The sequence below is a fragment of the Lepus europaeus genome, chromosome 23 (assembly GCF_033115175.1).
Source record: "Lepus europaeus isolate LE1 chromosome 23, mLepTim1.pri, whole genome shotgun sequence".
NCBI classification, from domain to species: domain Eukaryota; kingdom Metazoa; phylum Chordata; class Mammalia; order Lagomorpha; family Leporidae; genus Lepus; species Lepus europaeus.
The window spans coordinates 5,183,687-5,207,444 of record NC_084849.1 but is presented as its reverse complement, the minus strand read 5'-3'; the positions used below and the strand labels follow the sequence as shown (position 1 = coordinate 5,207,444).

The window sequence follows — 23,758 nt, the reverse complement described above, 5'->3', positions numbered from 1 at the left end:
GCTCAGGTGCGGCCGCACTGCGGTTGCCCCGGGCAACGCGGGCCTGGGCGGGCCGCGGCGGCGGGGGGGCGGGGAGAGGAGGGAGACGCGAGCGGGCGCGCGCGCGCGCGACCGAGGGTGGGGGGCGCGCGCGGGGGCTTCGCGCATGCGTGCGGGTCCCGCACCCCCGGGGCCGGCCGGCCGCGTGCGTGCGCACGCGCGCTGTCCCCCGGAGGCGTCTGGGTGTGCGGAGCGCGCGCGCGCGGCTCGGAGGCGCACCTGTGAGGTGTCCCCGGAGGAGAGAGCGGGTGGGTGCGCGGAGCCCGCCCCCGGGGCGCCCGCACCCCTCACTTGGAGTGAGTTGGCGGCGGCCGAGCTGTCGTCGGCCTTCTTTTCCGGGGCGCGGGCGGGGGCGCGGGCCGGGGGGCGCGGGCCGGGGGTGGGGGTGGGAAGAAAACCAGCCGGCGCCCGGGCCGGGCCTGGGGCGCGCGGGGGTCGGCGCGGCTCCCCGCGGGCGGGCGGGCGGGCGGCGGCCAGGCCCGGGCCTCGGGGCGGCGGGCGGCGGGCAGGGCGAGGCCCCGCGGGAGCCGCACTCCCGGGCCGGGCTCCATTGTTGTCGGGGCCGCCCCGGCGCCCTGGGGCCGCGCCTTGGAGCGCTTCCCGGCGGGCCCCGGGGAGGCGGGCGCGGCGGCGCGCCGCAGGCGGTGCTGTTGTGTGTTTGCAGCGCCCGGCCGGGCCGAGGCCACGAGCATCCCGCCCGGGGCCGCCGCCGGACGCCTCCATTGTGTGACCGCGACCAGGGCCGCTCGCGCAGGTAAGCGGCCGCCCGCGCCCCCGCCGCCGCCTCCTCCTCCTCCTCCTCTTCATCCCCCCCCCGCCGCGCCCTCCGGCCGGCCCCGGGGGACTCTGCCCTCGCGGCCCGCTCCTTTGTGAGCCCCGCGGCCGCCCCCACTTCGGCCGCGGCCTGTCCCGGCGCAACAAAGGGGCCTGCGCACGCCGCCTCCGAGGGCAGCGCGGTGCGGGACGTGGTGACAGTCGGCCGCGGCCTCGGCGGCCAGCGGCTTTTTACAGAACGGATGTCGGCTTCCCTCGCCGCCGCCGTGGAGCGCACGGGTGACCTTGCGCCACGCACCGGCGACTTGGAGCCTTGAGAGAGCGTTTTGAAATTCGTAAATGCGCTGACTTGTTTTTGTTTGTGGGAAAAGGGCCGCATCTCGGGGATGGTAAAGCCTCCGGCAGCGCGGCTCCAGAGAGGACAAGTGTGTGCGCCGGTGCGGGGCCCCTGCGGTTGTAGATGCTCCAGAGCTCCCCACCCCCACCCCGGGCCCTTCCCGGTCTCCCGGGTGCTTCCGTGTGCACGCGCGTCCCGTGGGATGCCCTAACGAGTGCCAGTGTGCCTCGGCTCCGAATTTCAGCATAGACTGTGATTTAACCCATTTACGGAGCCGCGTGCTCCTCCGCACTCTGGCTGTAGAGTAGCTTATTCAGCCGCTTTCCACAGGGCACCAGTTGAAGTCTGAACTTTGTAACAGCTCTGCGGGTGTGGGGTGTGGGTTCTCTGCCGAGATGAACCCTTCGCACAGACCTGTGCTAATTAGAGAGGAGACCCAGCGTCTGCAGGGGAGTTCTCGCGGGTTGAGAAATTCACCCGTGGGCGCTGGGACTGGTCCCTGACAAGTCCTGTGCCCTTGGCCCCTGGCAGCTTCGCTTGTCTGCGGGGCAGCTTGCGTGGGGCCGTGGGCGTGTGGAAGTGCTTAGGCCGCGGTGAGGCCGCGGCTGAAGGCCGGCGTGATCCGGGCACTGCTGGTGTTTTCTGTGTGACCAGTTGTGCCCATCGCCAAGTCCTGGCCGTCGCCGTTTTTGAATGCTTGGCGATTCGTGGTTTCGTGAGCGTTAACCTTGGAGAACACCACGCAGAGCATTTTCCCACGCCTTAGAGAGCAAGGCGGATGCATAGCTGCCCATGAGGGCCGCCGCACCCAAGTGACACTTGTACAGTGACGGCTTAGCCCCTGATCTGAGCCGCACACAGATCTCCCGGGGTGGCAGTGGGGCCACGCCGGCTTCGTGCCCTTCCTGGAAGATGGGTTTTCCGAGTTTGGGGGCGCTGTCAGCGATCTGGGGGCGCCAGTGGGGGTCATGGTGGCAGTTGCAGCTGGTTTTCTTAGTTCTGTTGAATGGCCACAAAAGCGGCTGCCCGTGCTCTCTGGGGCGGGGTCAGAGAGACAGGATGGCACAGCTACGCGGTGCTCACCAACTGGGGAGCTGCTGCGAGTGCCCGTGTGAAAGAAGGGGCCAACGAGGCCGGGGAGAGCAGGCCCGGGAGGGGCAGAACTAAGACGCCGAGCTTGGAAGGGTGAGTAGGCGGCCTGTGGAGTGAAGTGGGGATAATTGTCCGGCGAGCAGCAGCGTGTGGGAAGGCCCTGAGGGGGAAAGCTTTGCCCATTCTGGGAGCTGGAAGCAGAGTGTGGACCGGGTAAGTGGGTGAGGGGCAGTGTGCTAGGCTCCGGGCCAGATCATGTAGGGTCTTGCAGGGCAGGCCGAGGGTGCTGTGTGTGATCCAGAGTGAAATGGGAAACCACAGTGAGGGTTGGGTTTGAGGCCCCGGCAGGACACAGAAGATTTGAATTTTTAAACAGCCGCTCCAGTTGCCGGGTGCGGAACTTGGGGTGGGGGTGGGGAAGCCGGGACGCAGACCTGGGGAGGACCAGGCAGGCCCTTCCAGAAGAGACAAGGGCTTCACCTTGGGTTCACATTGAAATCCCACTGCCGGCTCCACTAAGGTCAGACAGATGTTTGATTTAAGGTGGAATCAAAAGTGAGATTAACAAGGCACTTTTAATGCAAAAGTGCATGGAAATGTTAACCTCGTTTTCCAGGCTAAACAGAATATCAGCTCAGAGTAAAAGTTGAGACTTCATTTAACATGGTTTTGGTTAAGTTTTGCCATAGTGACAAATAAGAGGTGGGGCCCTAAAACAGAGGGGAGGATTTGCAGGTGCTCTTCCTAGAAAGGAAACAGCAGAGCAGTTGCTGGGCTGGGTGTGTGATGTGTGTAGTGAGGTATGTGATGCAGGCGTGTGATGCGTGTATGTGAGGTATATGATGCAGGTGTGTGATGCGTGTATGTGATGTATATGATGCAGGTGTGTGATGCGTGTATGTGAGGTATATGAGTGTATGTGAGGTATATGATGCAGGTGTGTGATGCGTGTATGTGATGTATATGATGCAGGTGTGTGATGTGTGTATGTGAGGTATATGATGCAGGTGTGTGATGCGTGTATGTGATGTATATGATGCAGGTGTGTGATGCGTGTATGTGAGGTATATGAGTGTATGTGAGGTATATGATGCAGGTGTGTGATGCGTGTATGTGATGTATATGATGCAGGTGTGTGATGTGTGTATGTGAGTTATATAATGCAGGTGTGTGATGTGTGTATGTGAGGTATATGATGCAGGTGTGTGATGCGTGTATGTGATGTATATGATGCAGGTGTGTGATGTGTGTATGTGAGGTATATGATGCAGGTGTGTGATGCGTGTATGTGATGTATATGATGCAGGTGTGTGATGTGTGTATGTGAGGTATATGATGCAGGTGTGTGATGCGTGTATGTGATGTATATGATGCAGGTGTGTGATGTGTGTATGTGAGGTATATGATGCAGGTGTGTGATGCGTGTATGTGATGTATATGATGCAGGTGTGTGATGTGTGTATATGAGTTATATAATGCAGGTGTGTGATGTGTGTATGTGAGGTATATGATGCAGGTGTGTGATGCGTGTACACCATTGGAATAGCTGTCTGAATACTAAACCTAACAGAAAACAGTGAAAACAAATGTACAGAAAACCTGATTGCGACCACACTGCCTGAGGAAACAGGATGCTGTGGGAGCCGCGGAGCCGGGATGTCCTGCGTGGGGCAGCCCAGGGGCCAACATTTGCGTGTGCTGCAGAAGCAGGTGTGTTAGGACAGCATGGTCCTGGCCGTAGCGTCGCCTGCACCAGTCACGGGAGCTGTTGAGCGTCCCCCAGATCAGCTCCCTCGTGGGCAGTGGAGTCGGGGATGAAGGAGCCACCATGGATGCCCGCAGGTCTGAAGGAAGTGGGAATGAACCTTGGGACCTTGGGAAGAGGACTGTGGTGCTGCCCGGGTGGGCAGAGCATGACCCGAAGGGAAGAGCCCCTCCCTCGCAGGTGTTGGCGAGAGGTGGCGGGTCTGGCATGCACAGGGCATCAAATACGCTGTTAGTGAAAATGGAGAAAATAACACCAGGTCCCGTGCACATTCTAAGCTGTTAAAGAAGCAAAGGGAAAGGAAACCGCGATTCAAAGCGAAGCCACGACGCAGGAACAGACGTGCGATGGTGAGGGAAGTGCTCGTCTCTTCAGTTGTAGAGAATTCACGTAGAGAAGAGCAGTGGGAGCCCACGTCCACGAGGGTGCGGACGTGCAGACAGTGAGCCGGTAGCTTGCCAAGTGCTTGCAAAGCTGATCTCACTGGTGGTCTTAATAGCAGGAAACTAGAGCACATTTTAGAGTAAAATGTGTCTGTACCAAGACCTCCTGAAGTCAGACTCCCGTAAGTCACGTGAAAGCTGCCTTAAGTAAACGCACAGACGGCCGCTGTTCCCTCCCACCGACCCTGTCCCCACGCGGCTCCTGTTGAAATCCCCCTGGGAATTATCTTTGGACACTTGAGTCGCTTCTAAAATTCTTCGGAGGAGTGAATTTGCTGGAGTGGCTCAAGTTGCTTTTTCGACTGGAGAAGGAGTGATGGACTGGCTGTACCGGAAATGCAGGCCACGGTCGCGTGCAGTGTCGGGAAGTGGGGCCCAGGGACGGTGTCCAGAGCTTTATGGTCAAGTGGGCATTTTCCAACAGTGGGAAATTAGAACTCAAGGCACTGGGTAGGAATAAATGGCTCTTTATTTGGAAGGAAGGGTCCTGCTTCTCCATGTTCAAAATGGCTTTTAGACGGCTCAAAGAGCTAACTCAACAAAAAACGCCTGTAAAGGTTGAAGGAAGTATCAGAGAATCTGTTGTGTGAGAGGATATCTTGTTCCTTTGCATAGTCCAAGACCTAAAGTTGTAAAGAGAGAGAAATTTGACCATAATCAAAGTTGATATTTTTTGTTGCAAAAGACGTTGCAGGCCGGCGCTGCGGCTCACTAGGCTAATCCTCCGCCTGCAGCGCCGGTACCCTGGGCTCTTGTCCCAGTTGCTCCAACTCTTCCTGTCCAGCTCTCTGCTGTGGCCCAGGAGGGCAGTGGAGGATGGCCCAAGTGCTTGGGCCCCTGCACCCCCATGGGAGACCAGGAGAAGCACCTGGCTCCTGGCTTTGGATCAGCACGGTGCACCAGCTGCTGCGACCATTTCGGGGTGAACCAGTGGAAAAAGGAAGATCTTTGTCTCTGTCTGTCTCTCTCACTCTCACTGTCCACTCTGCCTGTCAAAAAAAAAAAAGTTGCAAATGACTGGGGAAAATGGTTTTATAACATGTATAAAGGATAAAGAGAACTGACAGAATTAAAACACGGGTTGAGAATACGAATAGTTCTCTGAGAAATGAAAATAGCAAAACGAGGAATTCAACCTCACTTGTGGTTAAGTCCCCCCCCCCCTCCCCCCCGTCTGCCTTGACTCAGGTGGTCAGGGACACACACACACACACACACACGTCTGCTTTGACTCAGGTGGTCGGGGACCGCCTCAGAGAGGACGTCAGGTGATGTGAGTGAGGTTTCTTGCAGCAGCGTTTATAATGAGGGTAAAGGAGGTAACAGTAAGTTCTGGTTCATATACCATGAAATACAGTAATTTTTTTTTAATTGTTTAGAAGCAGAGAGCAAACAAGCAAGCGCTGTTCACTGGTTTATCCTGAGGCCTGAACCAGCTCTGCCAGGTGGAGGCTGGGAGCTGGGCGCTCCATCCCTACCTCCAGCATGGCCGGCAGGGACCCAGCGACTTGAGCTGTCGTCCTCCCAGGGTCTGCATCAGCGGGAGTCGGGAGCTGCAGCCAGGGACGGAATCCGGGTAGCCTGCTCATGAGTAGTGTTTTGTTAAGATTTATTTATTTTATTTGGAAGAGAAGAGTTAGAGAGGGAGAGAGTTCTTCCATCTGCTCGCTCACTCTCCAAATGGCCAAACCACCTGGGGCTAGGCCGGGCTGCAGCCAGGAGCCCCCAGTAGGTGGCGGGGCCCCAAGTACTTGGACCGCCTTCTGCTTTCCCAGATGGATTAGCAGGGAGCCGGGTCAGAAGTGGAGCAGCCGGGATGTGGGCATCACAGCTGGCCGTCTGACCTGCTGGGCCACCACTCGGCCCCTCGTATGGAGCTTTAGAAGGAGATGGGTGTGGGTGCTTTGGCGTTGCCTGGATGGGTGTCCAGAATGTGCTATTGAGCCAGAAAAACAAGTTTAATCCCGTTTTTTGTAAGATGCAGAACAAAATAGTTGAGTATGTCCTGAATACAAATAGGAAGTCTGGAAGAAGGCATGAGGAACTCGGGGGTGCACAGAGGGGAGACTGCTTTAGTACTGTTCCCAGTTTTCAGATGATGAGTGTTGTTTTGAAATAAAAGGTGTGGCAGTTTCTCACTTCAGTTTAATAAAGGTCTAGTTTAGACTGCGCATTTGTGGTACCTGATACTTGAAAGGGAACGGTAAAAGTCAGACCTTGAGTGACGCTGGCCCTGTGTATCAGGAACTTTAAAAACACATTCTTGATGTGGCAGCCGGCTAGGAATCATCAAAGGGATGCCCACAAAGTTTATTTTTATTTGAAGGGCAGGGAGAGAGAGAGAAGCAGAGATCTTCCACTTGCCAGTTTACTGGCCACGTGATCACAGCGGCCAGAACGGGGCCAGCCCGAAGCCAATCAGGGTCTCCCACATGGGTGTTGGCCCCAAATGCTTGGGCCACCGTCCGCTGCCTCGCAGGGTACACGTTAGGAAGCTGGATCAGAAGAGGGCACTGGGGCTTGGCCCAGGCGCTCCCATGTGGGATGTGGGTGTTCAGGCAGTGAGCACAGCGGAGTAGATAATGGACTTAGGGGAGGTGAGACTGGGAGCTTTCGTGAACCCCCGAGAAGGTGGCGGTGCCCCGGGCACCCTGAGAGTGCTGGCGGAGTGCCTGGAGGGGCCTTGGTCGTTTTTCCTAGCGGGCTTTGGTGAGGACGTGACCGATTCCCGTTAGCGTTTGCTGTGTTCGAAGGACTTCGAGGACGTGTGGGTTGTGGACAGCGATTCTCCCGTGCGTGAGTGTGTGTGTGTGAACGACTGGGTGGGTGCAGGGTACGTTCTCTGAGCTAACTGCACACTCAGTTGTTTTAACGTTGGGGCGTGTCCCGCAGGGATCTGGAAGCCTGGGTGGGCAGGTGCTGGAGGTTTCTCTGGGCCTCTGTGAGAGTCCTGGTGTTCGGAGTGATTGCTGAGTGGGTGAGCTGCTCTGTCACACGTAGCGGCAGCCAAGAAGCGGTGGTACCTGGCCCTGCGTGCAGGTGGAAGCACCCGCCTGCTTGTTAGCATGGGAATGGAGGTTGGGAGCTGTCCATGTCCCCGCCATGGGCTGGGAGTGGGTGGGCACCTCAGAGGATGCCTTCAGCAGAGCACGTGTGGTTGGGAGCAAGTAACACCCTCCGGAAATGGCGAAATGTGCTGCTTCGGGGGGGGGGGGGGTCAGAGGTCAGGGCAGCTGCCCTCTGCCTTTGAGACTGCTGGGTGTGGCTGCTTCATGAGGCTGTCCTGAGACTGCCCCTGCCAGTTCCCCACGGCTGTGTTTGCTGCTGCGTGGCCTGTGGGAGCAGCAGACATACGTAGGTGGTGCTCCAGAGAGGAGTCTGGGAGTTATGGGGTGTCTCACAGGTGGGCAGGAGCAGCAGGCTCCTGGGGCCTGGAGGTGTGACTTGGCATCAGGAGTGAAACTGGTTCCATTCGTGGGCTTGTGAGCCTGGCTCACCGCACCAGATGTAGGCTAGTGCCCAGCCGCAGATGCCTGTCTGTGCAAACTGGGAGAGAGAGATCCAGCTTTGGAGCATTGGCAGTTGAGCTTTTTTATTATTATTATTTTATTTATTTATTTACTTATTTAATTTTTGCCAGGCAGGGTTAGACAGAGAGAGAGAGTTATAGACAGTGAGAGAGAGACAGAGAGAAAGGTCTTCCTTTTCTGTTGGTTCACCCTCCAATGGCCACTGTGGCCGGTGCCCCGCGCTTTTCCAAAGCCAGGAGCCAGGTGCTTCTCCTGGTCTCCCATGGGGTGCAGGGTCCAAGCACTTGGGCCATCCTCCATTGCACTCCCAGGCTACAGCAGAGAGCTGGACTGGAAGACGAGCAACCAGGACAGAACCGGTGCCCCAACTGGGACCAGAACCCGGGGTGCCGGCGCCATAGGCAGAGGATTAGCCAAGTGAGCCACAGCGCCGGCCGGCAGTTGAGCTTTAAAGCGCAGTGTGTGTTTCTGTCTGATGCTGTGGGGTTCCTGCACCTCTGATCTGCCTCGGGACTGCACAGTGTGCCGTGTCTCCCAGCACACTACAGGGAGTCCTGTAGGCCGGCTGAGAGCGCCTGGCCTTTCCACGTCCCCGCGGGCTCACAGCGAGGCGGTGCGTCTCCACACCTTGTTCTGCACCAGGCTCCCAGAAGGGCTGAAGTCTGCCTGGGGACTCAGGATGGACATTCACAGAACCGGCCAGAGCCTGTGCAGAGTAGACGCCCTGCTGGCCCTCGGCTTGCAGCGCCATTTGAGATGTGGGTAGGATGGAGCTTGATGGGGTTTAAGCATATTTCGCTGATTGTACGTACTTGGCGTCGGCTGAAACGTGACGGGTTCCTCAGTTAACCAATAAGCAAGAATTTAATTGCTATAGCTTTATGTTTGGATAGGATTCGGGCCTCGTGATAAGCCCCGAGGCTAAGAGGTAGCATCAGGAAGCTGTAGGAATATTCACCCTGCTTTGCCGCTGCCTGCTGTATGTGAGCCCTTCTGTGTCCGTGCTGGTCCGAGCAGGTGTTGGAGCGCCCTCTGGAGGCGGTAGGAGCAGTTGCAATGCCGACTCGCTTCTCTGCCGCAGCCATGGTTGAGAACGGGGCTGAGATGTTAGAACTGGTGGGGAGGTTGGGCGTGGAGGAGAGCTGACATGGGCCCCATGGCAGCACTGGGCTTTGCAGAGGCACAGACGCTCCCCGGCAAACTGGGTAGGGGGCTTCTCAGTGGTTTTTCTTTTTAAAAATTTCTTTGAGAGGTAGAGAGAGACAGACACCGAGACAGACAGACGAGAGCTCTCATTACACGTTCACTCCCCAGATGCCTGCGGTGCTGTGGCTGGGCCGGGACAGCGCCGGGGCTGGGAACTCAGTCCAGGTCCCCGTGTGGGTGGCAGGTGGCCAGCTCCGGGAGCCTCCTGTCTCCTGGCAGAGTCCTCAGAGGAGGAGACTGGAGTAGGGTGGAGCAGGACGAAGCCAGCACTGGGCTGTGGGCACCCCAGGCGGCGTCTGCGCTGCACACCTGGCCCCAGACTGTTTCTGCAGTGACAGTGCGACCCAGAATCAGGAGCCTGAGGACTGCAGACAGCAGTGGCCAGCGGGGTCAGGGAGGAATGTCAGCAGTGTCGTGGGGTGGGGTGGAAGTAGAGAGGTGAGCATTGGGAGGTCAGGCTTCTGGCACAGCGGGTGAAGCTGCCACCTGCCATGCTGGCATCCCTTATGAGCACTGGCTCCAGTTCTTTCTGATCCAGCTCCCTGCTGGTGCGCCCAGGAAGGCAGCAGAGGACGGCCCAAGTCCTTGGGTCCCTGCTACCCTGGCTTTGGCCTAGCCCAGCCCTGGCTGTTGTGGTCATCTGGGGAGTGAACCAACAGATGGAAGATATGTTTGTCTCTCCTTTTCTAACTCTGTGTTTCAGTTAATTTTTTTTTTTTTTTTAAAGAAAAAAAGGATCCTGAGTAGGCAGGTGGGCGTTTGGCCTAGCAGTTAAGTTACACGTTTCCCGTATTGGAGGGTCTGGGTTCGAGTCCTGACTCTGCTCTGGGTTCCAGCTTCTGCTGGTGCGGACCCTGAAAGGCCTCAGGCGACGGTTCAGCACTTGGGTCGGTGTGAGTGCTGGAACCGGGGCCCTGCGAGCCTGCGACTCGGTGTGGATGCCGCGGGTCAAGAGGCTGGCTGTGGTGTCAGGGCTCCTGCAGCCTGGAGGGCGCCGTGCACGGCCCGTGCCCGGCTCCGGCATCTTGTCACCCTGCTCCGCCCTCTGCGCTGGGGCCGCCGTTCGCTGTAGCCGCTTTCAGAAGACTTGGTGACCCTAACTGGCCACCTGCTTTCCTCTCGCCCAGCAGGGTCCTCAGACCGCTGTCCCCTCCAGCCACCGTGAGCCCTGCCGCCCCTCTGGAAGGTCTCGGGTTAGATCCTGTCACTGCGTAAGTATGCCCCTTGCTTCTCCCCGTGTCCCCGCCAGGGAGTCTGCTCTGAGGAGCTGAGGCCAAAGCAGTCTCTGGAGGTTCTCTAAGCACGTCCCCCTCGGCGCTCAGAGTCTTTGTCCCGGGAGCTTCGTTGTCTGCCGTTCACACAGGCGTGTGGTGGGTGAAGCAGCCGCAGTGCATCCTGCCTGCCTCTGCTGGTGTGGACCTTGTGCCGTCTGTCTTGCCTTGTCTTGTCGTTTTTAAAGCTTTACATATTAGGCAGACATCTTTTGTGTGCTGATTCATTCACTGCCCAAATGACCACAAGAGCCAGGGCTGGGCCAGGCTGAAGCCAGGAGCCAGGAGCTCCATCTGGGTCTCTCACATGGGTGGTGGGGCCCCAAGTGCCTGGGCCATCACCTGCTGCCTTCCCAGGCTCATGAGCAGAGAGCCAGATCAGAGACGGAGCAGCTGGGACTAGAACCCCTGCTCTGCTGCAGGGGGCTGGCATCGCCAGCGGCACCTTAACCCACTGGGCCCCGGCCCCGCCCGTTCTCTCCCATCGTCCCCATCTTCTCTGAGGTCTCAGAACCTCTTTGAAAGCTGAGTTTGTTACTCTGTAGGTTTCTGGCATTTTTCTCAGAGCCTGCACCGCAGCCGTCGCCGTGGGCAGGAGTTCCGGGGACCTGGGATTGTGGCTTGGCGTCAGTCTCCTCGCCGGCGCCACTCAGAGCCGTCGGATTCCCGGCACGAGCGCTTGTTTCCCTTTGCTTGTCTTTGAAGCTTTGTATTTGGAATCATTTCTCGAAGTTTCGACTCCGGAGGACAATGTGGACCTTACAAGTGGGGGGTTCAGTCGTTGTCGGCTGCACTGCTGAGCTCCGGGGAGTTCTGTGTGCGGCTGCAGCCTCCGTGGCCATGGCTCGCACGTGCCGTAGCGTTGCACACTGTTCCGCTGTGTACCTGGGAGACAGGAAAACCTCTCGTCGCCCTGCTGCTAGAGGTTGTCGCCCAGGCTCCGGGCCCCTCCCTTCATGGCTTCTCTTCCCCATCCATGAGGGGAACTGGCTCGGTGAGCAGCCCCTGTCGCCCTGAGCCCAGTGACCGTGACCTTGTGGAAGGTTCAGGCCACGTGCACTGGTGGTGTCTCCCTTTCGTGGCTTCAGTGGCTGTGTGGTAAGGCTGCGGCTGCTCCGGGGAAGGGCCTGGCGGCGTTCTCTCTTTACCCTGTGCTGCAGCGGTCTCCACGTGGCCACGCTGTCTGGAACCTGGGAGCAGGTGCACCCTGATGTGACGGCAGTGTGCTGTCCCCGTCCCTGGCTCGTGTGGCTCGCTGACAGGTGCCTCGGCCCGCCGTCTGCACAGTGGTGGTGAGGACCCAGACTCAGGTCTCGGGCACAGGGTTGCCACCAGCCTCAGGAGAACGGGGTTCTCTGGGATATGCGGCCTCGCTCGTGCAGTGCTGCCCCGGGGGTGGGACCCGTGGCTCTGCGTGGCTGTCACCTGCGGCACCCGGAAGTTGCAGGGGGTTGCCAAGACCCTGCCTGATGCTGACGCCAGCCACTGGTAAGGAACACTTTCCAGGTCGCGCCGCCTTCCAGAACCTGTTAGGAGCTCCCCTGTGGGCGGGCACTCATCCTGAGCCCACACCTCTGAGGCCTGGCCAGCACTCAGGTTCTCGGCTGAGCGATCCTCTGGCCCTGGATGCTTCCTGAGTGAGCCTGCCCCTCAGATCTGCCCCGTCCCAGGCTTGGCAGGCGTGACCTGGAATAGTCTGGTTCCCAGAGAGCAGGATGGGGCCTCGGGGGTGTTCTGTAGAGAGGGGGTGGGCGTTCTGGAGTTCTCACAGCGGGGAGCATATAGGTAACACCCCTGAACGGTCCGCCTAATGCAGATGAGGTGGGTGATCTTCCGTGCTTGGATCACAGCTTTTAAAAATCCGTCTCGGACAACTGCCAGGCTCTTATCCCTCCCGTGACCTGGCGACTGCTGGGGCAGTGGCGGAGTCGCCGAGGGTGGTGCTGCTGGGCTGCTGTCTCCGCCTTGATCACTGCTTTCCGCTGGGGCCGCCCCCGGCGACTGTGGCCGGCCCTCCTCCCTCCTCTGGGCTGGCTTGAGCGCGCCGGTCTGTTTGTTCTCCTGGGCCTGAGCGTGGGCTTGGTCCCTCGAGAGTCGCTCGTGGTGCCTGAGAGCCGGCCTGGCTGCCTCCGGTGCTTCTCTGGACGCTCCCTCTGCCCCAGCACCCCCCACCCCCAGCCCAGAGCAGGCGGGGTGTGGGAGGCGGGGAAGGCCAGAGAGTTGGCCGCAGAGGGGTGGACTTCTCCCCCCCCACCCGGGTCGCTGGGTATGGACACACACTCTGGATGTTGGGGTGGTGCTGTAGAGGCCGTGTCAGTCACCCCAGCACTGTGCCTCTGCGTAGCCTCTGACCTTGATTTCCTGCTGCGAGGGAGCTCTGTGTTGTCTCCTTTGTAGCTAAGTCAGCTGGGGGCTGACACGGTGCGTCACCTGTCACACGGCTACAGAGGGTCCTGGCAAGGACATGACCATGAACTTGGGCCTTTTGACCCAAGGCCTGGTGTCCTGCCCGCCCAAGTATCGTGTGTTACACATTTGCTGGATGATAAGATAAGCCTGGGCTTGTCGTGGGCTGTGGGCAGGGCCAGCTCCGGGCGGCCGTCTGTCCCTCACGCGGGGGTTGCTGCACGCGGAGCCGAGGAGCAGGCCAGGGTGGTGCAGTGCACACGGGACAGCCGCTGAGCACGGTGTGTGAAGGCCAGTCCTCTGAGCGGGGTCGGGAGGGCGCAGGTGGGGGCAGGAGACAGGCACTGAGGCGTGGCGGCCTTGGCCTTAGAACAGAGCAGGAGCCTGGACCACAGGGAGAGCAGAGCCCCACGGCCGGGAGCCCCTGGGAGAGAGCATCTTGGCAAGTGGGTGCGTGTGTCATGCCTGATTGGTATAGAGGAATTGAGGAAGCAAGTGTTTAGCTTGAGCCGTGCTGGGGCGCTCACCCCGGTGGTCCCAGCGGGGGGTGCAGAGCGCTCTGCCGTGAGCCCTGACCCAGGCAGTGGCGGGCCGAGGCCCTCAGCCAGCTGCGTGCTGCACGGATCCCTGCTGCAGGAGAGCGGGCCGGGTGCCGGCCCCGGCCTCGAGGGTGTGCTGCTGTTCCGTCCTCGTTTTCCCCTTCCCTGGGTCCAACCTCACGTCCGTGGTGACTCCAGTTCCGAAAGACCAGACGTGGCTTCTCCGGTGTCCTGCCTTTCCTCCGTGAGGAGTCTGGGCCGGGTCACGCCGCGAGCCGCTTTCCCAGCACGGGAAGACAGCCTCTCCCACACTCACTGAAACCGGGGCAGGGGAGCCTGGGACTCACGGTGTGGGGGCCTCGTCAGGGCTCCAGGTAGGCGTGGTCTCAGGATGGTCCCAGGGCACCTGCTCCGGGAGACCCAGAGCAGCTTCTCTTCCGGCTTCCGGTCTCGTCCAGTGACTGGGGCGGATACAGACAGGATGGCGTCCGAGGTGCCATCTGTAAGTTTGAGCTCATTCCAGAGAGGACAAGAGTGGGCCCTGCCTGACCTCCTGAGATGGGCTGGAGAATCCTGCTCAGTCAGAGCTTCCTCTGAACAGCATACATTTACTTCAAATCCCTTTGGGGGGCTGGCGCCACAGCTCACTAGGCTAATCCTCCGCCTGCGGCGCCGGCATCCCGGGTTCTAGTCCCGGTCAGGGCACCGGATTCTATCCCGGTTGCCCCCCTTCCAGGCCAGCTCTCTGCTATGACGCGGGAGTACAGTGGAGGATGGCCCAAGTGCTTGGGCCCTGCACCTGCATAGGAGACCAGGAGAAGCACCTGGCTCCTGGCTTCGGATCAACGCAGCACGCCAGCCGTAGCGGCCACTTGGGGGGTGAACCAACGGAAGGAAGACCTTTCTCTCTGTCTCTCTCTCTCTCAGTGTCTAACTCTGCCTGTCAAAAAAATTAAAAAAAAAAAAAACCCTTTGGAGAGGTTATTCCCGTTATTGATGTTTGAGAGGCAGAGACAGAGCGAGCGAGCTCCCACCTGCTGGTTCACTCCCCAGCGGTGCAGTGGCTGGGGCTGGGTCAGGCTGGAGCCGGGAGCTGGGACCTCGATCCGGGTCTCCGACGTGGGTGGCGGGGCCCAGCTCCTCCAGCCGTGAGGCTGCCTCCCAGGGCCTGCAGCAGGAGGAGCGCTCAGGAATGCCGGCTGCTCCTCGGCGCTAGCAGACGGGCATCTGGGTGTCGCTGGGGCCTGGGCCGCGGTGCCGCCTGCGTGGCAGCCGGTGGCAGGGACTGAGGCCGCTCTGGTCGTCAGAAGCGCCTGGGGCCAGGCTGGGCCGGGCTGTGGCGGGGAGTGCTGCTGTGCAGGGGTCTGCGTCTGGACGGTGCCCGGCGCCTGTCCCGGTGAGCTGGCTGGCCTGGCAGAGGGGGCGCCCACAGCCGCTGCTTCTGTGTTGGAGTTCACTTTGTGTATCTGAAGGGCAGAGACGGAGATCTTCTGTCTGCGGGTTCACTCCCCAGGTGCCCACAGCAGCTGCGGCTGGGCCAGGCTGGAGCCAAGAACCTGGCGCTCGGTCCTGGTCTCCCGTGTGAGTGGCAGTGACCAGCTATGTCTGCCACCCCTCTGTCCCAGGAAACGGGATTGGCAGTAGAGCCGGGGCTTGCACCCAGGTGTTGCAGTAGAGCTGGCAGTGTGTTAGCCGCTGCCCCCTGAGGTCACTTGGGTGAATGAGAAAAGTGGGGTGGCCTGTGGCTTTGTACAGCTGCCGATGAGGGAGAGGAAGTGGGAGGAGCCAGGGGAAGCCTGGTCAGAGGCTTTCTGGGAGCCCACTGCCCAGGTGGGAGGCTGGCACCCTCTAAAGTGGGGTGTCAGTGTGACCTGTCACCTCTGAGGTGGTGCAGGTCGTGCGGAGCAGCTGTCGCAAGGGACCGTGCAGGGCCTGTGTGGGATGTGACCCACCCTGGGATGCTGAGTCACTGTCTTCCAGGCCAGGGTGCTGATGGAAGGGGCAGAGTGTAATGGCCTTGGCATTCCACAGTCACAGCTCCGAGCTGCGTGGGTCTGGCCTGTGGGATGTGACCCACCCTGGGATGCTGAGTCGGTGTACCCAGGCTGGATGCTGATGGAAGAGGCAGGGTAGCGTGGCCGGGACATTCCACAGTCACAGCTCTGTTACTCTGAGACAGGGCAGAGCCGAGCAGCCCTGGGTCAGGCCTTGTGTGTCCCCAGTAGCTGGGCTCCCTGTGACGTAGCCAGTCACAGCTTTGTTACTCTGAGACGGCAGAGCCGAGCAGCCCTGGGTCAGGCCTTGTGTGTCCCCAGTAGCTGGGCTCCCTGTGACGCAGCCCTGGAGGTGCCTGCTGCCTCGGCCGTGCCCCCTCATCCGGTGACAACAGATCTGATGCCCTTGTGGCCTCAGGCCCTGGCAGCTGGGAGGGGCCAGTGTGCATGCCCAGGCCTGCTTCACATCGGTGGCTTGGCCTCCTGGGGCTTCCTGGTCATCTCTGAGGAGGACTGTTAGGCGGGGACACGGTACAAGGTAGAGGTGCACCGTGAGTGGCTGGCTGGTGGGACGGATTCGTTTTTTCCCTGAAGTAAAGGATTTATTTATTTGAAAGGCATAGTTGCAGAGAGAGCGAGAGAGAGCGAGAGAGGGAGATGGAGATCATCCATCAGCTGGATCCCTCCCTAAATGGCCACAATGATCGGGGCTTGGCCAGGAGCTTCATCCGGGCCTACTAGGTGGGTGACAGGGGCCTGAACACTTGGGGCATCTTCTGCTGCTTTCCTACGCCCATTAGCAGGGAGCTAGATCAGAAGTGGAGCAGCCAGGACTGGCACCCATATGGGATGCTGGTGCCGTAGGCCAGGGCTTAACGTAGTATGCCACAGCATCGGCCCCATGACAGTTTCTGAAAGCCCTGTGAGGGGCTGGCACTGTGGCGCAGTAGGTTAATCCTCTGCCTATGGCGCCAGCAACCCCATATGGGTGCTGGTACTGGTCCCAGCTGCTGCATTTCCAATCCAGCTCTCTGCTGTGGCCTGGGAAAGCAGTGGAAGATGGCCCAAGTCCTTGGGCCCCTGCACCCTCATGGGAGACTGGGAGGAAGTGCCTGGCTCCTGGCTTCAGATGGCATAGCTCCGGCCGTGGCAGCCATTTGGGGGGTGAACCAATGGAAGGAAGACCTTTCTCTCTGTCCCTCCCTCTCACTGCCTGTAACTCGACCTCTCAAATAAATAAAATCTTTAAAAAAAAGCCCTATGAAGCGTGTTTCTTGTGCTCGGCTTTAGTCCTCTCGTGTGTAAGGTCTCTGGAGTACCGTGGAGGACCTCGGTGACTTCACTTAAGTTTGCTTCAAGTTTCACAGAAGTGGGTTGCTGTGGGCATTGGGAAGGCACTGGGCCACCCCACGTTTCCCCATTCACAGAATGGACTTGGGGGCGAACGATTACACTGGTTAAATGTCGCTGGGGACGCCTGCATCCCCTGCGAGAGTGCGGCTGCACTCCTCTTCCAGCTCCCTGCCAATGCACACCCTGGGAGGCAGCAGGTGATGGCTCAAGTGCCTGGGCCCCTGCTGTCCTTGGGGGAGATCTGGACGGGGTTCCTGGATACTGGCTTTGGTCTGGCCCAGTCAGTCCTGGCTGTTGGTCTATTTGAGGAGTGACCAGTGCATGGGAGAGCTCTGTCTGTTCTGTCTCCCTGCCTTTCAGATGAAGGGAATAAATAAATGAAAATCTTTTAGTTTATTTTTATTTATTTGAAAGGCAGAGTTACTGGGGGGGGGGGGGGTGTCTTCCATCCCGTGCTTCAATCCCCAAATGGCGGCAACGGCTGGGGCTGGGCCAGGCCAAAGCCAGAGCCTGAAATTCCATCCGCGTCTCTTGTGTGGGTGCAGGGGCTCACACACTGGGGTCATCCTCTGCTGCTTTCCCAGGCGCATTCGCGGGGAGCTTGCTCGGAAGTGACATCACAGGTGGTGCACCAACCTGCCGTACCACAGTGCTGGCCCCGGAAGTAATTCATTCCCAAGTAGTAAACCATCGCACGCTGACGTCCATGACATTCTGGTGAACAGAGCCTTCCTAACGGCACACTAACGGCACGCTCGGCAGAGAGGCAGATCCACAGCCTGGCAGGTCGCTGCGGCGGCTCAGCGGACGGCACTGCCATGGCTGCTCTTGTGGTCACCGTAACTGCACAGAAATGAAGCTAGAAAGGGAATTCCCTGGCCTTGCTCGAACCCGTGGCTTTGTCTGTGACACGGTGCCAGGCCAGCCGAGGGCTTGGTAGTCCCTTCATGCCAGGCAGTTTTCTACCTGGGCGTCTGCAGCCTGCACGGGCTCCTGCCTCCAGAGAGCCTCATCACCCGAGCTCTTCCCCTTGCTCGGGGACGGCTTTGCCTCCGAAGCTGGAACCCCCGGGGGAGCGACTGCGGAGAGGAAGGCCAGGTCCTCCTTGCTCAGTAACCTGGGCAGGGGCGCAGGCCTGGTTTTCAGACAGGCACCTGGTGCCAGCTGGGTTGGGGGGTCTCTGGCCACTGTCCCTGACAGCAGGCGTTGAGCTGGGTGTGCACTGCCCGCCCCCTCCGCTGGGGAGGGTAGAGCGCAGTGGGTTTTTTTTTTTACAAGAACACTTCACAAAGAGCATTCTCACTCAGGTAACAGACCCGCCCAGAACACACAGCCCGGCCAGCGCCTTGGCAGCTTGGGTGCCGTGAGACCCGCGTTCGGTGCTAGCCTGCAGCTGCAGTTCTGGGGCCCTGGGCAGGGGCCTGGGCGGTGCTTTCTGACAGCGATGGTGGTGTGTGTGTCGCGGCTGGAGTCCCACTCAGGCTCTGGCAGAGAGGACCGAGGCAGGTGGACCGCGGTAGTGGCTGCTGGGAAGCCGGTGCCGCACTGACTGCTGGGTGGTGAGTGATGGGTGGTGGGCACGTCGGCGAGGAGAGCACAGCCGCCCCAGGTCGTGGCGGGTCACACACCTCCATGCTTGCAGAGCACGGCCCACTGGCTGAGCCGGGTCCTGGCCGCGCCTCTGCCTGTACTGGGAGTGAGGGCAGGGCCCGGGGAGCCCGGCTCTCACAGCCCATCGTTGCTGGGTAGAGAGAGGCCACTGAGGGTGGCAGCAGAGTGTGCACGGCCGTGCGCCCCTGTGTTTGCTGGCATAGGTGGGAGGAGGGACGCGCGGTGCTGGCTGCACCCAGGCACGAAGTCAGTGCTGCGCGCTGTCCTAGGCCGGAGAGCTGCAGGCGTGGAGACGGCTCTGTCTGGTGGTTGACGTGGAAGATCTTGCCTGCTGCGGCACCGTCTGGAAGCAGGAGAGCCGGGCTTTGACTCCGAGTGAGAAGTGATGGCTGCTGCCTGAGGTGCCAGGTGGCCCCTGTGGGCCGAGCATGTGACATGGGGGAGGACGCTGGGGAGGGTGCGTGCGGCCTCGGGGCTCCTTTACTTCCTGTGAGGATGGGGGCAGGGGCCTGTCGGAGGAACCGCTGGTCAGCCTGGTCGTTGGTTTGTCTTTCTGGCTTTGATTAGTCACGTGACACACTTGCCGGACTGTTTTGCTTTGTTGTGTTTCCTTTGCCTGCAGGATATATCTGTCCTACCCTGGTGGGAGACCAGGAGATGGGTGTTACCCCGACGGAATGGCCGGGCCCGGTTCCTCCTTGAGAGGGGCAGCCCCGGGAGCCCTGTCGCGCTCTGAGCGGAGCCGGCCTCTCCTCACCGGCCTGATGACTGCCCTGCCTGCCCCCTGCCCCCTGCCCCGTGGTTTCCCGGGGGGCCTGGCACACGTGTCTGCTGGGCCTGGCCTGTGAGGGAGGGAGACCTGCAGCCCCACGAGTTTTGTCCTCTGCCATGTCTGCCCCGCCCCTGCCTGCCGCTGTCCTGGACACGCTGAGGCTGGACTGTGGGGCTGGCCTTAGCTCCCCCTGCAGCTCTGCAGTGCTTGGGCTTTGCTGCCACAGGACGAGCAGGGAGATGATGGTAGGGCTTAACCCGAGGAGCTGCAGCCGCACGCACGCGGGGATGTCGCAGGCACCTGTGCGTCCGTCCTGGAGGCCCGGCACCCACGGCAGTTCTGCCCTTTGCTGCCCCTTCCTGGTGTTTGCCGAGCGTCCTGAGACCCACTCCAGCGGCCTTGTTTTGTCCCTGTGGGTGTAGGTTCCCACGGCTGCCAGGCGGCCCGCCCCCGCTCCTCCACCGTGTCTTCAGTGGCAGGTTGGCGCGCGCCAGATGGCAGAGAAGGTCCCCTTGTTAGACCGTCAGGTCTGACCCGCCCTGTGCCGCCATACCGGGGCAGGCTGCAGGTGACTGCAGTCTGACCCCCGGTGAGTGCCAGGCTCCTGCCCGTGGTGGGCCAAGGCAGGTGTTTCCTTAAGGGCCCTCGTGTGAGAGGGGGTTTCCTGGCCTTGCAGGAGCTCCTGGAGGAAACCAGGAGCCGGGCTTGGTTCCTTCCTGCTGCTGGCCAGTGTCCAGGCTCAGAGCTGGCGCCCTCACTGCTTCCATTTGGTCCAGCATCTGGGGTCTCCTCTCTGCCTTACCCGTGCCCCCCTGCTGTGAGGGACAGCAGGTGTGCAGGTCTCATTCGGTGTTTCAGCTGATGTCCTCTGTGGCCAGGGGCGGCTGCTGTGTAAGGGAGACCCCCCCTTCCCCCAGGGCTCCGCGTGCGCTTCCCATCGGTCCTGCTGCCTCCAGGCTGTGCTGGTGGACTGAGCTACCAGAGGAGAAACTGGGAGGGGGGTTTCCCCTCCACCTGATGCCTGTACTCCTCTGTCGACTCGCGGTTCCCAGCAGCGTTCGTGAGGACGACTGCCTCTCGGGCTGTTGCAGGTCCGGCGCTTCCGTGTCAGTGGCTGGGCCTGCAGGGTGTGCACGCCTGCTCTCCTGTGCTCGCGTCACCAGCAGGGCAGTCAGGGCTCATTCTGTTTCGCTTGAGGATTCTAGAGGCTGTTTTCTCTTCCAGTTCTGCTTGTTGATATTTTTGGAATCTGTCAACGTTTGTGTTTCCCAAGCCAGCGGGCGGAGCCAGGTGTATTCCCCCAAGTCTTCACCTCGTTCACGTCCCTCCCTGCCACCCAGGTGGTCAGTTGGGCGCTCTGGGCGACCGTGACCGAGTTCTCTGCACGCAGACCCAGGCCACCGCAGCCAGGAAGGGCCCGCTCGGCGCCGCCTGTGCCTTGCCCGTTTCCCGTGCACCAGTCCTGGTGCCCTGGCCGTGTCTGCTGTGCGGGTGGCCCCCACGCAGTGTGGCAAACACTGCCTGCCCTTACCCGTGTCCTTGGGCAGAGCTGCACAGACACAATGGACGCGAGTGTGATTTTTCTGGGCGTCTATCTCTGGAGAAGCTGTGAGCGCTGGCTGAGTTCCCTCGCGCAGTGGACAGATCGGAAAGCAGGGCACAGATGAGAGCTGTCAGCTGTGTGTGCTCTGAGATGCAGGGAGACTCGCTGGGGCATTTCCTACTTCAGGCAGCAGCACCTGGCACAGCCCCTGCAGCGTGGGGAGGCACCGCGTGCACAAAGGCCCTGAGGCAGCCTGGGGTGTGGAGAGCTGTAGTGAGCCGGGCCCTGCGGACGCCGGCAGCAGGTGCGTCCTGTCCGTGTCCATGCTGTGGGTGAGCAGCGACAGCCCGGCACCGCACTGTGCCTGCTGCGCTCCACAGGGAGGTCCTAGTGGGCAGGGCGACACTCTGGTGTCGGTCTTTGAGGGTTCCTTTGCTCCACCGTGTTCTCCGTGCTGGTGTTTGGATAACTCTGCCTGTCTGTGGTTGCAGTTGGGGCGCACAGCTGGGCCGGGAGCAGGCCTGACATCTCGGTTCTCTTCTTCAGACCTGCACGTCCAGGAGCCGCCGCCTTGGGAGGTCAGGGAGCCGTGCCTCAAGGTCAGCACAGGTTTGTTCGCTGCTGTCGCTTTGCAGGGGGCCTGTGGGGCCTGTGGCGCCACCACAGAAGAGGCTCAGCGCAGTTTGTGCTTTCATTACAGGAGGCTGGGGTGCTGCCCACAAAGGAATTCCCCGCCCGGAGCCCGAGGAGCCGCTTCCTGGACGCGTTCCAGCTGACGTGCAGGGGCCAGGAAGATGTGCTGACTCCGGCGAGGCTGAGGGGCTCCTGACCGGCCAGCACGCTCGCCCTGGAGCGTGGGGGACACACTGTGCGGTCCTTTCCCTCGAAGGGAGCATCCGGGACTTCCCCACGAGCGGAGCCCCCAGGGCTCGGCCACGCCAGGCTCTGCGCCTTGGCAGCCCTGGGAATGTCGACAACTCAGGATCTCCAAGGCAGTTTTCCTGAGTGAGTTGCAGAAGTGCGTGGAGGCGAATGCCACTGTAGCACTGGGAGGGGCACTATGCAGGGAGAGGCCTTCCACAGGAACGCAGGCAGGGAGACGCTCAGGCTGACCGCACGCCCACGCAGTGGAGCCAGCCCCAGATAGGCGGCCGCCATGGCCAAGTGAGAGACTGGCTGACAGCAGTCCCGCAGCCGGCGTGTCCGGACGTGTTCTCGAACTCGCGATACCAAATAGGAAAGATGATCTACAAGTGCCCCATGTGCCGGGAGTTCTTCTCGGAGAGAGCCGATCTCTTTATGCATCAGAAAATCCACACGGCCGAGAAGCCCCACAAGTGCGACAAGTGTGACAAGGGTTTCTTCCACATATCGGAGCTGCACAGCCACGGGCGAGACCACACAGGAGAGAAGGTGTACAAGTGTGACGACTGCGGCAAGGACTTCAGCACCACCACCAAGCTGAACAGGCACAAGAAGATCCACACCGTGGAGAAGCCCTACAAGTGCTACGAGTGCGGCAAGGCCTTCAACTGGAGCTCCCACCTCCAGATCCACATGCGAGTGCACACCGGGGAGAAGCCCTACGTCTGCAGTGAGTGCGGAAGGGGCTTCAGCAACAGCTCCAACCTGTGCATGCACCAGAGGGTCCACACCGGGGAGAAGCCCTTCAAATGCGAAGAGTGCGGCAAGGCCTTCAGGCACACGTCCAGCCTGTGCATGCATCAGAGGGTCCACACCGGGGAGAAGCCCTACAAGTGTTACGAGTGCGGCAAGGCCTTCAGCCAGAGCTCCAGCCTGTGCATCCACCAGAGGGTCCACACGGGGGAGAAGCCCTATAGATGCTGTGGCTGCGGCAAGGCCTTCAGCCAGAGCTCCAGCCTGTGCATCCACCAGAGGGTCCACACGGGGGAGAAGCCTTTCAAATGTGATGAGTGTGGCAAGGCCTTCAGCCAGAGCACGAGCCTGTGCATCCACCAGAGGGTCCACACCAAGGAGCGGAACCATCTCAAGATAGCAGTTATGTGAGGCGTGCTGAGAGTTAAAAATCTTCAAACCCATAAGTGCCACTAGGAAGGAGACCCTGTAAATACCCACACTGTCCCGAGAAATACCTGCGGCGGCCCTGGCGAGCGTCCCCCTGAGGAGGCCGTGTCGGGTTGCTTTCTGGTTCATGCCAAGTTTGTTCCTGGACTTGGCTGTGACCGTGGAGTCCCTGTGAGGGTCTGCCCACGCGGGCAGCCGGGCCCTGCTCAGGGGTGTGTGTGGAGTCCAGCAGGAATCCCCCACGTGCAGATACCACAGGCTGTGGGCACCGCCCGGCCTCCCCAGCCGCCTTCCCTGCCCGAGCGGAAGGGTCCCGGGCTGTCTCCGCAGCTCCCAGGCCCGTCCTCCCCTTCACTCGAGCCTCCTGGTTACTGCCATCGGGGACGGACCCCAGGGCCGTGCTCTGATCGGCCCACGCAGCTTCCACGCGCCCCAGTGCTCCCGACCCTGTTGTCCGAGTGTCCTCAGAGTACCTGGAAAGACCCCTTCCTAGGTGGCGGGACCTCGCGGCTAGGTTTTAGGTGACTCCTGCCCGTGGCTGGCGGGCGCCCTGCACTCGGCTTCAGTGTCGTGGATCTGCTGATCACTGGGTCCCGTCACTCAGACTTAGCGTTCCAGTGGCTGCATCACATTTTTAACTTGAATTTTCCAAAACAGCTGAATGTAAATAGAGAGGAAGAAGCAAGCAAAGGGGGCGTTTTCTGCCCGTGCGGCGCGTGGTCCCGGTCGCCAGGGGCGCCCTGCTGAGGGCCCGGTGGGCGGGCGTTTCCTGCTGCGTGGGCGACGGGGCAGCCGCGGTGGGCCGGGCTGCAGCCCCGTGAGGCCACCGTCCTTTGCTTGCTTCGTTCACTCCGCGTATTTATTGAGGACCTGCTGTGTGCCGCGCACTGCTGGTGCCGGGAACACCTCTGAGCGGACAGCGAGGGGCCTGCTCCTGCCGACCTGGTCTGGCGCAGGAGACAGGCGATAGGCAAGTACGTAGCGTAGTTTGAGGTAGTGCTTAAGTGCTATGGAGAAATAAACTAGGGTGATGGTGT

The 23,758-nt window shown here is 60.5% G+C and overlaps 1 protein-coding gene across 8 annotated transcripts; it reads left to right on the top strand.

The window, feature by feature from the left end:
- Window positions 1-247: 247 nt before the first annotated feature.
- On the top strand, window positions 248-23,288 carry ZNF664 (zinc finger protein 664). 8 transcript variants are annotated; one of them, XM_062182779.1, is made up of 4 exons: window positions 248-335; window positions 10,317-10,397; window positions 21,222-21,284; window positions 21,376-23,288. In XM_062182779.1, the coding sequence occupies exon 4, from the start codon at window positions 21,918-21,920 to the stop codon at window positions 22,701-22,703; it is 786 nt and encodes a 261-aa protein (XP_062038763.1). In that variant the 5' UTR covers window positions 248-335; window positions 10,317-10,397; window positions 21,222-21,284; window positions 21,376-21,917; the 3' UTR covers window positions 22,704-23,288. The 8 variants fall into 8 exon arrangements, with proteins under 8 accessions (XP_062038763.1, XP_062038766.1, XP_062038764.1 ...); XM_062182782.1 differs by having other exon boundaries at window positions 21,167-21,284; XM_062182780.1 differs by having other exon boundaries at window positions 254-335; window positions 10,314-10,397.
- The last annotated feature ends 470 nt before the right edge of the window (window positions 23,289-23,758 follow it).